This window comes from Sylvia atricapilla, chromosome 1 (genome assembly GCF_009819655.1).
Source record: "Sylvia atricapilla isolate bSylAtr1 chromosome 1, bSylAtr1.pri, whole genome shotgun sequence".
Classification (NCBI taxonomy): domain Eukaryota; kingdom Metazoa; phylum Chordata; class Aves; order Passeriformes; family Sylviidae; genus Sylvia; species Sylvia atricapilla.
Genome location: NC_089140.1, coordinates 15,966,751 through 15,984,489, shown reverse-complemented (window position 1 = coordinate 15,984,489; position 17,739 = coordinate 15,966,751). Strand labels below are relative to the sequence as shown.

The window sequence follows — 17,739 nt, the reverse complement described above, 5'->3', positions numbered from 1 at the left end:
GAGCTGCGCACAAGCTGCCAGGGTCCAGAAGCCACACACAGGCCACCCTTGGAGAAGAGATGCTTTGGCTGGGTTTAAACAAACTAGTCCAGCTCCTAGAAGCACTGTGGTTATTTGGAGCAAAAATTTCCTAGTGGAGTGGTTCAGTGGGGATGAAAGACAAGGTCAATGCAAGAAAAAATGGTTTAGAGAGGAATATTCTTAACAATTATCCAGCCAACATCACACTTAATACATTCCATGATTCATGTCCACCCTGCATGGAAACCCTTGGCATGAACAGTCTAGTGAAACAATGAGAGAAAGTTACTGGATTCAGTGATAACTCAAAAGTATTCTGAAATTAAAGTTTCAGAGACAATCTCTTGCCCAAACTAAAAGAAAGATAAATAGAAATATAGGACCATTCTGTAATTAAATCTTTAGTATTATGCTGCAGGCTTCCAAGTCCCTTATTTACTGGTTACATATTTATCTCCTTCCAGAGAGCCTTGCTGAGATAAAGGTAGCCAGCAAACCCACTCAACAGTTATTCAGTGTGGGATAAAGTACACCTTTCTAGAAATATTTTTGTCCCGGAATTCCAATAGGCAATATGGGGAAGTACAAGAGTTCAGAAGACATGCTTACTTACATGAGGCTGCACATCCAACAAACAAACTTTGTTTTTAGCTAGAACTGATCGAACAGAGTCTAAACTTGTACCATAGTAGTTGTTCTTATACTCGCCATACTCGATAAACCTGTGGCAGAAGGTGAAAACAACTGGAATCATTTCCATTTTCTCCAGAAGAAAGCTTACCAGTTTGCTTTATAAGATTTAATTCAGGAGCAAAAATATTTTACTTTACATGAGAGTTCTACCATGTTTTATGAAGGAAATGCTGTCAAGTACTTCAGCATGTCAATTTTAAGAAATCTTCTACTTTACTGCTTTCAAATCAGTAACACCTGCTTGTATTACAGTTAAAGAGAAAAAAGTACTGTAGTCCAACAGCCCACTAATGTTTTCCATCACCTCTTTTTCTGAACTAATGCAATACAATAAAACAGTGGATAAGCTAAACAATAGAAACTACTGAAATTTCATTGCACACTACAGAATACCCAAATTCTCTGTCTCTGAAGAGGAGGGGTGATGACGGTGCTGGTGGAACCAAGGCGGCTGGTTATTTGCTATAAAAGTACAAGCATGATTTGCCAGAAAAGCAAAGCACAGTTTGAAGTTTCAATAAAACCCACAGCTTTGTGTCTAATACACTTTTGCCCCCTGAATCTGGGGCAGAATTTCAAGCTACAGAATTTTACAGGCTGCTGGAGAGCATGATGCTACCATTGTCTCTTCATTTTAGTTTACTTTCTGGAGGGTGTACAGGCAAGGGCTCCACTGTAGATCTCTAAATTCAAAACCAGAGGAAGTGCCTGGCCTGAAAGAGAGCAGAACTACACAAACATTGACTCAGGCACGTCTGCAGCACTTCCACTCTCCTCGTTCCCTAGAGCTGCAATGCTTTACTGCTGTAAGATGCTCTATTAAAAGAATGCTCCCCCATCCCAAGCACCTATAATTTCAGTGTCTAATTGGGGAGCTGAGGTACTGAAACTACTTGTAAGCTTAGAAACTGTTGTGTTTGCACATCCTGTTTTTTACTCTGTGTTTTTCCCCAGCTCCTTATATAACAAAATGTAATTTCAACACATCTAAAAATCACTGCAACTTACATCCACTTTGACTTATTATCTAAAATAACAACCAGCCTCATTTTATAATAAACCATTGTTTTAACCACAGTTCTAGTTAAAAATCTCTTCACATACTTGTTATTCTGTACATCTGTCTCAAACAAGTGCTTGGAAATGAAAATGTATTCGACACCATCACTTTCTTGGCTTCTCCTTGGACGGGTAGTGTCTGCAGTTGCACCATATAGAAAAAAAAAAAAAAAAGGAAAATATGCACAAAACAATATAATGCAAACCAGTTTTTTCAGGAAAAACTGAAAAGCACAAACTCTTTGTGAAATACTAAGCATAGCCCTTCCCTCACTTCTGAAGCACATAAGGCTGCTCTGGATCTGGTAGGCAGCACACACCATGACAGGATTGAGTTTTAAAAGCATGCAGGAGAAGCAGGAAAAAAACCTATTGGACAAGTATCAGATTATCATTTTTTATTAACTAGTGGAAAAATGCAATAAAATGGGGACAGCTGAATAATAAAAGGAACAGCAGTCCATAACAATTACCCCAGCCTTGCCTCTTGTTAAACTTATTAGCATATGAGACCATAAAGGGAAACAAAGCACACCATCCTGATTTATAAAATGTTATGTTCATTAACAACTCATGCAGCTATGGTACGTGAAGCATGGTAATAAAAAAATGGGGTGTGAACTTTATGTTTTAGTACTTTTCTTTATCTGGTGATTAAAATAGAATTCCATTTTCTTTCAGTAGCCTTGTATTATTTGCACTTCCTACTTTCCCCCAAGTAAGTATAAGGTTTTAGCTTATAAATGACACTTATTTATGGGGTTGTCACTTATGATTAATGAACCCATGAAAACATCCTATTTTGAACAAGTTGAATACTACAGCATCATGTATTCTCCATCACATATGAACATACGAAACCTCCTTGCAGCAAGACAGTCTTAAATGCCATTTGATATATCACTCTTCTTCTTAGGCTGACACAATGAGGAACATTTCCAAGACAGGAATCCCAGTTCTCTCTCCAAGTCCTGACTTACTGAATTTCAGGGAGAGGGATTCCTTTACATGTTTGTTTTAACTTACAACCACACATTTGGAAGAGAAAAGAGAGAAGGCAGCTTGATGAATGCTGGCAACTTTTATGGAAATATTTTTGGGCAAATGATTGCATTTACTTCAATGTGTTAAATATTTTGGAAACATCTAGCTTTTTTGTTGTTGTTGCTTTCAATGCCCAGTTGAAGCAAACACATGCAAAAGAAATGACCTGCCAAACTAAATGCATTAATTTTTCTACTTAGTAAATTCATTCATATATAGAGACTTCACAGAATATCTGCTCTTGCAAAAAACCTGTGGCAATTTGGGAGTTCTGAATCCCAAATTCAGAATGCTGGAACCATATTCATGAAGGATCCCTATAGAAGGTACAAGTAGAAAGCAAATCAAGAAATCAAAGTCTAAAACTACTGTATTCTCCAAATTAAAGAAAACCCAATAAAATATTGTAGAAGTTAACAGAGCACAATGTTCCTCAATTTTATAACAAATCACACTACTTGGTCTGAGAGGAGAAAGAGGAAAAAACATTCTCTAAAGCTAATCAAAGGACTTTAATGAATTTATTCATTGGATTAAACTGTTTATAATCAATCTTCATTTTTCAGCCTAACAGATAAAGGCCAGTTTGCTGAATGCAAGCATTATTGGTAACATGTCACTGCTTTACAGCCAAATCCAGGGTGTTCTTCAGCTGAGTTTCATTTACTGAACCTCACTGACATCAATCATGCTTAACTTGTACTGAAAGTGTACTGCAACGCCTCTGAGCCAAAAAGGTCTATCAGTTTAATCAATGCTACTTAATATATAACTGCAACAGCACTTTTAAAAATTAGAAAAGTAATTTGGATGCCAAGCATGCATTTAGAAACTCAAATTTTAAAGTACCTTAAAGATAACACAATAATAAAGGCTAATAATGAAAGTATATCATTAGAGAATAGAGGTAATTTTTACTTACGTGGCACTGTTACCCCGTAGTGCTGGGTATCACTGATTAGCAATTTCCGTTTGAGTTCATTCAGTCCGACCCCTACAGGACCTGAAAGAAAAAAAAAATGTCTTGTTTCCCAACTTGTATTCCGGTGCAAGTATGCTCCAAGAAAAGACTACATAACCTATAGCTGCTTTTTAACATTACTGCCTTTTAATCAGTGATTTGGAAACGCCCATGGTTCCAGCCTCTCCAAGAATATACAGAGCTGACAAATTTCAGGGGATGCAGTTGGCAGTTACTCTGTTCTGACTTTATTACTGAGGAAATATCAGTGAAAAAAAGTCGCTGGCTTCTTTTTCCACAGCAACTACCCTCAGTATGCTCCCACCTCCATCTCAGCCCTACTGCATCCTAACCTGCAGCTTTCCAGAACAAACCCCTGCATCCTAACCTGCAGCTTTCCAGAACAAAAGCTGGTTTGGCTGTTTATTTTGCCAGAATACCCCCAACTCGCAGATTACAGGACCCCAGCTGGCATGTGCAAAGTGCCCCCAAAGCCTCTGCACTCTGTGTGTCAGCACAGCTCACTCCCTCCTGTTGCTGCATCCCTTGCCTGCACCAGATGTCCCCTGGGGAAAAGTGCTTCCACCTTCTCATGCCCTGGGAGCACTGCTCCTTCCAGCCCCTGCTGCAGGCAGGAATATTGCCCAGCTCCTGGCTGCCTGCAGCTGTCACCGTCCACCTTTCCACTGTGTGAGGGTGGCATTGCATGGAGAGAGGAAGGAAGGGCAGCACTTGCCAGGTCACAACCCATTTGGGATGTTTGGGTTTCTTTCTTTGTTGTTGATTTTCTTTTAAACTGTGCTTGTCTCCTGCCTGCTGTCTGAACGGGTCCAAAGCAAATGTTTCCTTCTTCATGCGACTGCCAAAGAGAGACCACTCTTGGAAAGAGGATGGCAGGAAGAAACAAAGACTGCACGGAATTTTTTTGACCCGTCTCCTCCACCTCCACTTGAGTAGCACTGTTCTAGAAGCTACTGAGCAAGACATTCCTCTTGGCTTTTGAGTTGTCCCTAATTCTTAGCTGTTTGTCAGTGGTGCCTTAGGTCTCTGTGAGGGCACTCTGTCCTGTGAGATCTCCACGGCTCCACAGGCACTTGCTGCCTGTCCCCAGCAGCCCTTTATGCAGGGCTCCAGCCTGCCTGCCCACTTTGGTAACAGGGCCACTGTGCTGTGTGTGAAGGGAGCTCAGCTCTGCATGTTTCTGACAGTGGAGAGCCTTCATTTCTAAAGCCAGGTCAACAGCAGAAGGCAAAGGAGAATGAGTCATTTGAACCATAATTTGAACCATATCCCAAATAATGCAAGGATAATACCTGTGGTTTTAAGGAAAATTCTTGCACATCTAGTAGAAGTGACACATTTATATATGGAGTGCTTCTTAACGAAGACATTTTAAACATTGTAAATACTAAACCTAATAAACCTATCAATGAAATAGTGTTGTAACCACTACTTACTAGTGAGAGTCCAAAAACAGACTGATGCTTCAATACCTTCAGGTACTTTTGTAAAAATGACCCTGTCTGGACTTGAAACACAGAATGATGAAAAGCAAGTGCTTGCTACTTTGCTGCTATCCTCACACTATGGTCCCACTGTAAAATCTTAAGAATTTCTACATTTAAAGTTTCTGTGTGTTCCTTACAGTTAAACACAGAACTATATTTCACATTCCATCTCTGATCTTCCTGTAAATTAATCTATCAGTATGTAAAGATGTATATTTATTATGGTGTACAGCAGCCTCTACTGGTGCATGTCTGCAGAGGACAGCAATGTGTTACGTAGATAATGGCATTACTTTTGTTATAATATACCTTTTTTCCCTTTTTATAATAGTTCAGCTATTTAAGGCAAATATGGACTTTTACAGGAAAAGTAGTGGAATCTCTTAATATAGCATAGTAAAGAAAACCAAACCAAATGGAATACAGTTTTTAAAAATCACACTATTACTTTTAAGCAGAAAACCTTTCCCAGCAAATCCACACAAATATTATTTCCTTAGTCTACATGCTGCCGAATCAACAGTATGCTTTTAGCTCTATTTATATATATAAAGAATCCAGGCTTCACTTCCTGTGACACATGCTTTGGAAACTTAGGTTACCTGTTTCCAGTCCACACCTTCACTACTGTTGTCTCCCCTTCCAGATTAACATTTAAAAATCATCTTTAAATTAACTACTGAAAGGTGTAGATTCTTTTTCAGTGCTGTCTTCACAGAGTTCTCATAACTGTAGCATATGGACACCAAAGGCTGATTCCAGCTCAGCAAACCCATCCATTATGTGGATTTTTATACTACCTCTCCCAAGTGTAATATATGGTTCCCTTCTAAATATTTTTTTCATTTTGATGCAGCCGAGAAAGATGCCAGTTTCTAATAGTTATGAATCTGAACACAATTTGAACTCAAAAAGATAAAAAAGTGTCAGGATTTAAAAGGATAATCCTGATTCTTATAGTCAAATATAAGGCATGCAGGATCCAAGTCTGTAGTGTCGTTTTGGTTTGCTCTAAATCACCCCAGGCAGCAATATTTACAGTTATGCTGACAGATTTAGAGATACTTTGCTTACTTTTTAAAGGAACATTTGTGTTGCTTGCTGTTGCATGTTAAAGGTCAAATCCTGCATAAGTGGACTGCAGTGACTACCTCACTTTATTATCTCCACAATTAGACTACCAATCATTAAAACTTGCACTAAATTTTGTACCACTCACAGACATGTCCGAAGAAAACTAAAAAAACTCTAAGTTTAGGTCTTGGGAGGGTTAAGCCAACCAGCCATTCTGCACTCACAGACACATAATGAGCTCCTAGTAGTCTTTTGGAAAGAAAAGGAAAGTGGTCTTTCAGGATAGATTTTGTAGGTTAGATGAAAATATCCCTGCTGGGATCTCAAGAACCCAGTCAGACACATGCCTTGAGAGAGACTCTGCGGCTCAGTTCCTAGTACACTATAATGCAATGACTGCACATGCATGTCTGACTGCAGCTCAGTGTGGTAGGAAAGGAGAACCTCATTATTTTGTGTTTCAGTACATTTTAACAAGCAGTAGGAGTGTACTTTGAGATTGGCAGTTCACTGAAGTAGGATCAGTGAGTTCATACTGGTGTTGTCAGGGGCAAGGCTAGGCACTATGTTACAGCCTAAGTATTTGCTCTTGAACATTGCTGACCTTCAATCAGGAAGTTTTAATGCAGATAGCAATTGTAGGTCTCTTTCTTCATTGTCTACTTAGTACATGAAGTAACATGGCCATGGCAAGCCATTTTCCTGCATTACTGCTGTAGATCAATTAAGACTCTGCAAACCACTACAGAGCATGTTAAAGCTAAGTCAGGAGATGTGAAGAGTTAAAAGGTCCTCTCATTTCATCCTCCTTTGTTCTGAAATAGACCTAGCCTCATCATAACTCATTCATGATAAAACCAGAGGCAATAGAATAAAAAAAAAAAATTCTAAGCAATACAAGAAATAGAAAGCTTTTCCAGTCCCAGATTCCTTTTCTTCAAAGTAGCAACCAGAAGCACATCTTTGTGGGAAGTACTGACAGCCTCGTTCAGAGAGAGAGGCTTTTCTGATCGTGACAGACACCAATAACAACTTTTTTATGGTTACACACCTCTGGTCCTTGCTTCCACCACTGCCACTCTGAACAGAGGCATCACCATGGGTGACCACAGAACTTGGAAGGCTCTGCACACTTCTGGGGATCACACTGCATGCATGGAACAGCGTGTGTTCTGGGGAACAAGTGCTCATGGTTTGTTACTGATAACTTCGCTCTATCCTGCCCCTTCAGAAAGCTCTGAGTTAGCTGAAACTATGCCAGATAAAGTTATTGCATGTAGCACATTCATTCTAACTCTAAGGAAACAAAATGTATGCTAGTCTGGCTCTTAAAATTAACTACAGCAGAAGACTGTGAGTGGGACTTTTCCCTCATTAATATAAATGAAAATTCTAGTGTCTAAATAATACACATCACAGTAGAATATTCTACTTTTATCTGATAGGGCTGTGAGGTATGGAACACTTAGGATGCAGGCAATATTTGTGATGAAAGACTTTAAAGATTTCTTTGCAGTTTGGGAGCAGTAAGTTACTAGAAGCAGACTGATGATGTAATATTGGATCATTTTGTTTTTAGACTCATCACAATCCTAACAATTAAAGCACACAGAAATGTTTGTATCATGATTGCTTCACATGATGTTATTTTAACCCCAAGCATTTGCAGGGCTTTATTCATGAACTTACATTTTCAGACAAGATAAAATCTTGACAAACTGATACATTGAACTGACCCTGAGAGTAGTGTGTATCACACAACAGGGCACTGAAATTACTGTGTGTGCAATTCATGTTCTTTAAATTAGATCAGACCAATTCAAAAAGAAGTGAAATTTGTTTCAAAGCTGCCAAACTCCCTCCCCCTAAAAAAAGGCAATCCCAAACCTAAATGTCCCCCTTTAAACAATAAATTATATATTTAGACCTAGCATAACACAACAGACATCTAGTGAAGATGTCTGCACCAATTACAGCCATAAATTAATTTCATGTCCATTTCTTTCCTGGTACTACTATACAACTTATATTCAATGCATTATATGGAACACTGCTACTGGCACACAAAAAGCTTTTAAAATGTGTTCGCTTCTACTATACCTGTATTGCTTAGCTCTGCTAGTTTTTCCACATTTTGCCCAAGACGTTTTTATGGTATTGGCCAGACTTAAGCTGCTCTTAATATCCAGAGAAAAAACATTAGAATTACTGAAGTCCGCAGTAAATTTCTGAATTGCTTTTGTTACTGAAAAAGCACTCTTTCTTCATTTGATTTATTACAACAGAAATCAGATGGAATCTCTAGGCATTCCTTAGATCAGACATGCAATTTGTTATAAAAAGTCTATTTATCACACTTTTGCACTACACTCTGTTGATGTAACTGTAAAATCAACTCAACCATGTTATTACTTCTTGTACATAACCTACAATCTCGCAGTGATCACACTAGTAGGTGGCTGATTTTTAGTGCTGGAGAGTGACAAAACTGTTTATTAAAAACTCAATTTAATGTTCCCTTGGATATGAGGAATATAAAAACACAGCTACTCAACAGTTCCTAACAGTCTCTGACAGAGGGTCATATTTCTCTGCTCTGCTGCTTTCAGAATGGAGGATGTTTTACTAATGAAGCATTAGTCTATGTGTTACTGCCAAGGAAACAATAATCAATGAGACATTACTCACTCAAAGCAATGGTTACTCATTGGTACTCCCACTGTTACCTTTCAAAAGCTTAAGATAATGCACTTTCTCTCTTTTTGAGAGACTGATGCAATGCATTTTGATTATATAATAAATGCTGTGAGGAAGCCATGGCAGCGACAGATTATAGAAGAACAGAAAGCTGACTAAGGATACTATGTTGAGTCCTCAGCAGTTATGCTTACACTCATCCTTGGCATACAGAGGTCCGCCTTGCATCCACCTTTCTTGTCCATTTACTTTTTCTAAGGCAGTAGGTGGATTTGTCTCTTTTCACTTTTATTGTCTGTCTTCATTGACCTCAGGTATTTATCCTGTTCTTTTCTTTTTCACATAGATGTATTGACTGATCTCTAAGAGTGGAATATCAACATAATTCTTTTGAGTTTTAGGACAGCTTGACCGCTGCATTCAGACTTGCAACCATAGTACCTCTCATCTCTCCTTGGTTTAGAAAGCTTTGAACACAACCTCCTAAAGCAAAGCTGGGGCATCCTGTCTAGAAAGGTGGACCACTAGACAGGTGAAAAACTGGAGCATGTTCAAATGGAGGAGGTTATTGGTCTGTAATCTATGACTCATTATAAGGGAAGTTCCCTGGGACATACTCTGTTTCACATCTGTACCAATGACACACGGTGGGCCCTTACAAAGCTTGCCCATGGCAAGATGGGTGATACAAGTGACTTGCTCAAGGGCAGGGCATCCATTCAGAGAACTCCAGGCATAGGCTGGCAGAACTTTAGTGAAATTTGATGAGGTCAAAGTTGTGCATTACAGGCTGGGAACTAACTGTCTGGAAGATGAGGACCCTGGGGTTCAGGTGGGCAGAGCTAAGCATGAGTTCCCAGTGCTCGCTTGGCAGCAATGAAAAGTAACAGGAGACTGGGCTGCATCAGCAAGAGCCTGGCCCATAGATAGAGGGGAATGATTCTTCCCCTTCACTTAGCACTTCTCAGTCTCTTGTGAGGAATTCTCTGTCCACAAGAAGCCCTGCACTAAAATGCTGTTGTTAAACTGGATCAAAGACATCAGAGTGCCTCGAAAATGGTCAGGAGCTGAATCACATAACTTCTAGGAGAGACTGGGGGAATTGGGCTTGCCTAGCTTGGGGAAGAAATGTCTTCAGGGAGACCCACCAGTGCCCTTCTGACACTCGCTGCAAAGATGGAGGCCGCCTCTTTACTAAGAAGACATGATGGGAAGGCAGGTTCCCGAAGCTGCTGCCACTGGGCAGCCTGCTCGGAACCTGGTGTTAATCTCACTCAGTGGGAGGCTGGACAAGGTGAACTTCTGAGATCCCTTGCAATCTAAATGACTTTCTGGCAAGCACTGTGCTAATCAGCAGGTGTCTGTTTTACCAGGTTAAAAAAAAAAAAAAAAAAAAAAAAAAAAAGATAATAACTTACCAACCAAAACAACAAGCCTGTATTTGTCATTAGGTTGTCGTCTATATTTGGCGACTTCTTCATAGGTTGGGATATCTGCTGTATCATACTGATCACTCTTCTTGCACTCATACATGGACTTGTTTGTTTTTTTATCTTTTCTGCTAAGACGAAAGCTTCTTCTAAAACCAGCTGTAGTAAGAACAGGTTTTTTTAAAAAGTAAGAAAATAAGCCTTCTTAAAACATTTGAAAACAGTCTTTTCCAAACATTCAAGGATTGGAGCATGGAATAAAAAGGGCATTATATGTTTAATAACTCAGGTCATTAGAATGACATTTCCCATTTTTTTTAAACTGTATCAGGTACCTATTTTAACTGCAAAATTAAGATTACCAATAAAAAAATAACCTTTGCAACAACAAAGTGTGAAATATAGTTGCAATAAATTGCTAATGTATTTAATTATTTAGACACTTTGAGTATCTTATAAATTGATATATATACACAAATTGATGCAAGCTGGAGTGTCATACCACATCCAATGCATGTCTATTAAATCACCAAGGCACACAGACATCAAATACAACACAGGATAGAAACACATCTGGTGGTTGAAAGAGTTAATGAGAATTAACTCCCTGAACAATTCTGTCGTGCTTAGCTCCATGCTGATAGCATATTAAAAAAATTGCATTAAACCTCTCCTGAGTATGTTTAATAGTCAATCCAAGCGCTCTTAGATAAACTACAAAATACTAGAAACATCTTAGAAAATACAGTACACATATTATGAAATTAAAAGATCTATATTTAAAATTGCATCAACTGTGTGATATCTATTGTGCCTTCTAGAGAAGACTTGAAATTTCACATAACTTTTAAGCACTCTCAAAGGAGAAAATGATCGGCATTTTCAAGCAGAATAGCACAAACCCCCCATTTTATACTACATGTTAAATACCAATTTATTCTTCTGTTAATGATTACCTTAGATTTTTTCAAATAAATCCTTTATTTTGCATTACATTAAATTTTACTGGTATCTCTACAACACTGCTTTTGTTCTATAAGAAAGTATAGGAAAGACTGCAAAGCTTATTTCACTATCTGGTGGTAGTAGAGTAAAATACAAGCTATACTTTAAATACTGGAAAAGTTGTTGATTTTTTTCCCCCAGAACACTTCATAGGACAATAAATGTGTAAACTTTTGGTAACCCCAAATTTTCATTGAAATGTTTTCATATTCTTATAATAGCACCTATGTTTAGGTGTTTGAGAAGTAATCATATTACAATTTCTTCTTCAAAGGTAGTATCATGCAAATTCAAGACTCAGTTCTGCAAATATTTAGCACCAGATCTGAAGAGAAATTCTACCAGGCTTAATATAGGCTTAGCATTTTGCACACATACACTTTCATTGAGCATAAATCATCACAAAACCTAGACCATAGAGAATGTTAACCAAGTTATTTAATTAATGTGAGCCCCTACACCTATGGGAATCTACAACACAAGCATACACACAAAAGGTGAAGAAAGATTTCTTTGAGAATACCATGATGTCAACCCATTGATATTCAAACTATGAATAAGTAAACTGAAAATCTATGACAGAGGAGAAGAGCTAGCATCCACAGAAAGGGCAGATTATATTTTTAAGAAGTACAGTATAGTCTAGACTAAGTAGGAGGTGGGCTAGCATAGAAGAGACCAAAATATGAGATATGAAAACACATATGAAAAGGAAATAGATTGGGTTACGTTATTTTATTATTTAAATAACACTAACATTGAAGTGACTGCAGTCAGAAATAGAAATGCTCTATTGGAAAGCTTACACACCCACAAGAGGGCCTGGGATATCTTGCCCTATGGTGAAGTTCCATCAAGACACAAGGATGTTCTCTTGATCATAACTACGCCTAAGTGTATAGCCAGCTATATAAAGAAAGGTTAAAGCAGCTTTAGCAATACAGACTACAGACACATGAAGTGAGTTACAAGTTTCCTGAGGCCTCATCTAAAATGCTCCTGATTAAAAAAAACCCAAAATCCAACAAAACAAGCTGCCCAAACCCCTGAAAAATATTGTTTGTTGCATCTTTTTTCTCTTTACAATCATTTTATGGAAAAACAAAAAATACAGAACAAAGAAAGAATAATTCTTCACTGTTGACTACTTAATGGTTTCCAAAATAAAGAGCTTTGTTACAAGACCACGAATCAATGTATCTGGAAAAGGCAAAAAGTAAGAATAATGATCAAATGAAGCTATGTCAATGGTCTCCATTCCAGTTTGGTGTCGAATTAACCTTACAATTAACAACAGTTCCATGCCCCTGATCAGCTGTCTCAAAATGCCATTTGTACAGCTTCTCAACCTCCACTTAAATGGTGAACTGTGAAATCTTTAGGAAAAGTATTTCTCTGCAAAATCTTCCTATCAATTCAATCCCCACTTTTAGGTTTTGGTAAGAACATTTGTAATTTGTTCCTCTTTTCTCCAGACAATTTATTCAAACATCATTAGCAAACTATCAGTAGATTATTTAAGAATTTTAATTTCTTTCACTCCTTGAAAAAGGAGAAAATCTTTCAGCCCTGTCACTTTTACAGGCTCCATAGAAAACATAACAAAGACTCAGGTGATATGATTCCACTGCTAACATATGTTTTCCTGAATAAAATATTTCATATTTCTGCCACTGAAACTCATTGGTAAAATGAAAATAGTAATATTATCCTGTATATTAAGAAAGCTCAACAAGAAGTTCAAACAGAATTGAAACCAGAGTAAGGCTGACTTTTCTGCAGTGTGCTGGTGAAGATGCTCTGTAAAACTACTAACTATTGAAAGTTTGTGGTATGCTGTTTGCTTTGCTACTTTATGACTGTTGTCAATTTGAAAGTTTTTTAAACTGTTCCTCAAAGTCCATCTGAATAGCCCCATACAGAATTGCAAGCAAGTTTGCTTTAAATAGCATTCAAACCCAAGGAAAACCTACAGTTCCAAGAGGAAGGATGAGAATGTTTCAAATATATCCAACACTTTTATGATACTACTGCTACATTCCTGAAAGCATCTTCATTCTTCATTGCTCATCATCTGCCATCATATGTCTTCTGATATATGGCTTAACTTTTCTGTGACCTAGAAGCTGTTTTATAGAAAAGCTAATATCTATTTTCTGTTGAATGTCTGCATTTGTAATTGCATTTTATGCTGGGAACTATGACTGCACAAAAATATTAAGCTGAACTGAAACAATATGGTACTTTTAAGGAATAAAAGCATTTATGAAAAGGCAAAAATATTCTACTGTTTGAATATTTTATAGTTTTGAAAACATGAAAACCAAACTTCATATATTTAAATTAACAATAGTGCATCATGAAAATATGGTGACGATTACCACAGAGAACCAAACCCAATACTAATATGCGATAGAAAAGGTTTCTATAAAATTATTTAGGTTAAAAGTAAATTCCTATAAAGAACAGAAGGAAAATGTATTGCTTGCCTAGAATATTTGATAATATAAATCTTGATGAACATGAAGGGAGTTGCAGGCTACACTGTCTCTGGAATATGAGTATCAGCAGAGATTAACCTTAGTTGCCAAGTATGCAGACTATAAAATAAAATGGGAAAACTCTGTTACTAAAGCGACATAATCTCCTGAACACTGAGAAGCTTGCACCAGCTCACTGGTTACAGCTACATGACTAGAAGCTTACTGAACATGCAAACCCATAAACTACTGCTGGAATGTAACAGATTTGGTGAAATAAGAGCAGGCTCTGGAAAGAAAATATTAAGCACAAATGTTCTCAAACTACGGATGTCTTCAAAACTTGCACTTCTCAATATGAAATAAAAATAAAAAATCACTTCTAATAAACCTAATTAAGGGCCAACAATCAAAGAGAAATCACTTATATCTCAGAATGAAAAGAACACCTTAGCAGAAAAGTTTGATTTTTAACCCTTAGCAGTATACATTTCGTCATTACAGAACAACATCCTTACACTTACACAAAGAAATCCACTGGGGCCCCACATAGAAATCCTAACTGAAAACAGGCAATGTGTGAACCTGCCTGCCTTGCAATATTTTAAAAGGATGATGATGTAAATAGCTGTGCTTATTTACATTTAATGACACAATTATGAAGAAGTAGATTGCAACTTGGTTGTATGAATTTCAGTCCAAATATACTAATAAAACCAGAAAGTTAATTTCTCAAATTCAGACTGACTACACTAACAGGAAATAATAAAACATAAATTCATGCATGCTTCATAAATTCACAAGTAAGACTCCAGAATGCTATAAAGCACTTACACAGGCCTTTGCTAATTTGCTTTCATTAAAGTAAGTGCTTAAGTATGTGTTTAAATTACATATGTTCTTCACTGAATCTAATTTTGTCCTGGAGCGAACAACTTCTATTTAATTGTAAATGCATTTAAGAGCACCCTTTGTGTTCATATTACTGACAAAAGTAAGTTTGGTACCGTGGTCACTATCTAGGTTTGTATGAATGTAATACTTTTACTAGATATTTATGGATATTATTTTTTCCTCAAAATATTGGTGTTTTTTTACACTGGCTCATATACTGAGGATTTCTATTGTAACACAGGAACTGCACAAACACACAGCAGACTTCTTATTCTGTTTGCTTCTGGACTGATTCCCAGCTTGCACATTTAGACAGGGTTAATAAAAATTTAGATTATGTCTGGCTTTTAAAGATGAAATTGAGAATAGTAAACAGATGATATTCATCTATATTTACTGTATGTTCATAAAGGTTCAAGCAATGTAACCAGAATTTAAGCTTGGCAAAAGCAAGCTCCTAACATTTTCCTCAGCAATTCCTCAGGAAATTACAGCAGAAACATACGATACCATACTGTGGCTTAAATATTAGAATTTGGTGGAAAATCATTAAATTTATCTGAGTCACTTTAGAGGAGAGGGTTCAAATGAATAGCAGTATAGCCTTGGGTATAAAAGATTTGACCCCAAATGGCTGAGACATTCTGCCTTCCTGTGCTCTTCATGACCACCTTGTATGTATGTCTGAAGTATATATCCTTTCAGAAAGGGTTGGGTGTTCAGAGAGTAATCTGGTTCATGGATTGAAGCACCAGAGCCATACATATGGGTTTTGAAACAAGGAAACACTGGAGTGCACGAGACAGTTTTAATTATAAATCACTCTGTCCTGTTACTGCATGCAAAAGAATGGTAACATCAACTTTCAAAAGCCTACCTGCATGTTCTTAAGATAGGAAAATTTTAAATAAATGATTCTTAGTGATGAGTTCCCAGGAACCTCTAATTTCTAAACCAAAAAGCTACTTAATCACAATCAGTGAATATACTTGTGTTCTTACCCCAAAACTGGCCCTAACATTAGGGTTTTTTGCCTTCTGACTCTCCTCTCTGACATCTCATTCCAAAACCACATACCTAGCCCGAGATGGCTGAAGGTACCACCTCTGGACTCCTGACAACATTCCACTACATGGAAGCTCTCAAGAAAGAAACCATTGCCTGAACTGTATTTAGCAGTTTTTGAATAATTTTTGTTAAGTTTTGCCTAAGTAAATGACAACCCATCTTGATTTTTTTGTTCTTTGTTTCTGGGACAACAGTAGCTTCTTCCTCAAGACACCTCCTTCCTAAGATGGGCATGTCTTTTTGGTAACTATGGACCAAAATGTTTCAGCAAAAAAAGCTACAGTACCTAAAAAAGGCAGATTCTGTTTTGCTACCTTCATTCTCAAATAAAGCAACAGCCCACTAAGATATGATTGCAAAATCATGATAGTCTCAACCTAATAATTCATACAGTATGTATTAACATACAGAAAGAAAAGATGGGGGGGGGGGTTGCTGTTCCTGTTTTAAAGAAATAATTTGATAAGGAAAATTAGTTTCAACTGGAATCACATCCAAATTACCGTTTTCCAAACATACCCAGTATTTCAATACAATTACAATTCAGCATTAACTTAGCTGATTACTTAACAAAGGTAAAAAGTGTATTTTCAGCATGATCAGATAATCACAAGTTTCACAAACACAGGATGGAATTACACCACACTAAGACTTTGTAAAATGGTCAGAGTTCTTTCAGGGATATACTTTGTGTATACCTGATGTAGTTTATATACCACATTTAAAATCATTAAAGCGCAATGTGAAAACAACTTCAATTTACAGTATTGGTCTGGGATGTTCCAGTGAGCCCATTGGCTTGGAAATACTAAAGTACTTGGACAAGTTTCTCCCCACTCCTTTTGTCGTAGGAGGATGAAAGTCTTGGGAAAAGGGCTGGTTGCCACAAAATCTGCTCCAGCCAGCCTTTAGCTGGCAGGAATTGTGGACAGTTTCAACTAAAATATTATTACATAGGTTTCAGAATGGCACAAATTAAAAAGTTGAAACGTATCATGGAACATTCACCTTTTTTAAATGTTACTTTTGTTTGAAATTTGGAATCTTGAAAATTAAGCCAAATGACTCTTGCCCCTCCTCTTCCCCATTCCCTGCAATCATACATTGAGCTCAGACTAGCTTTAAAACTAAATTTAAGCTACTGAGTTATTATGACTGATATTTTGTAATGTGGAAAAAGAACTGGTGCCTGCAAATTTGCTCTGTATTCTCACTGAATACTCCCAAAATGGTTAGATAGACGTGTACAAAGAAAAAAATGTGTACGCAAAACTTGAATAAAACCTGGAAAGTGTTTTTAAATAATTACTCAAATTTTTCATGATACAGTAACCTTTTTGTTTCATTAAACACATAGCTTGCTTCATGTACTTAAAAAATTCTGACTGAAATCAAACCAGTATTTTAGTAGCCTATGTTTAACCAGTTAAAGGCATACACTACATAAACCCTTTATGTCAAATCCAATGAGCCATGTTTAAAACCTTAATATGCATGCATTTGTCATGCAGAGTAAGGACACTGGTATGCAGATTACCCCCAAAAGCAAAGTGGACACAGTAGCTCCAGGGAAAAGAAGCTGAAAAAAAGGAACAAAATTGTCTTTTGTAACCAATTGCTCACCTAGATAGGATCCACTGTTGTGACCAGCACATTCAGCATCTTCTGGACGAAGGGTAAAAGCATACAGAATAAGAGCCAAGAAATAAAGCAGAATAGTTAGAAGCCCAGCAAAAAATACAGAAGAAATTATTTTTAAAATGACAACTGTACAAAGCATGGCATTAAAAAGCTTTCAATAAGCC

At 37.2% G+C, this 17,739-nt stretch overlaps 1 protein-coding gene across 1 annotated transcript in view; it reads right to left on the bottom strand.

Annotated features, from left to right (window-relative positions):
* Nucleotides 1–17,739, bottom strand: part of MPP7 (MAGUK p55 scaffold protein 7) — a 148,193-nt gene that overhangs the window by 5,556 nt on the left and 124,898 nt on the right. The window contains exons 13-16 of the mRNA XM_066315663.1: nt 10,476–10,646; nt 3,740–3,820; nt 1,819–1,912; nt 635–743 (exon numbers count right to left, since the gene is read on the bottom strand). Coding sequence (XP_066171760.1) covers nt 635–743; nt 1,819–1,912; nt 3,740–3,820; nt 10,476–10,646 — 455 coding nt within the window. The remainder of the gene's footprint in view (nt 1–634; nt 744–1,818; nt 1,913–3,739; nt 3,821–10,475; nt 10,647–17,739) is intronic.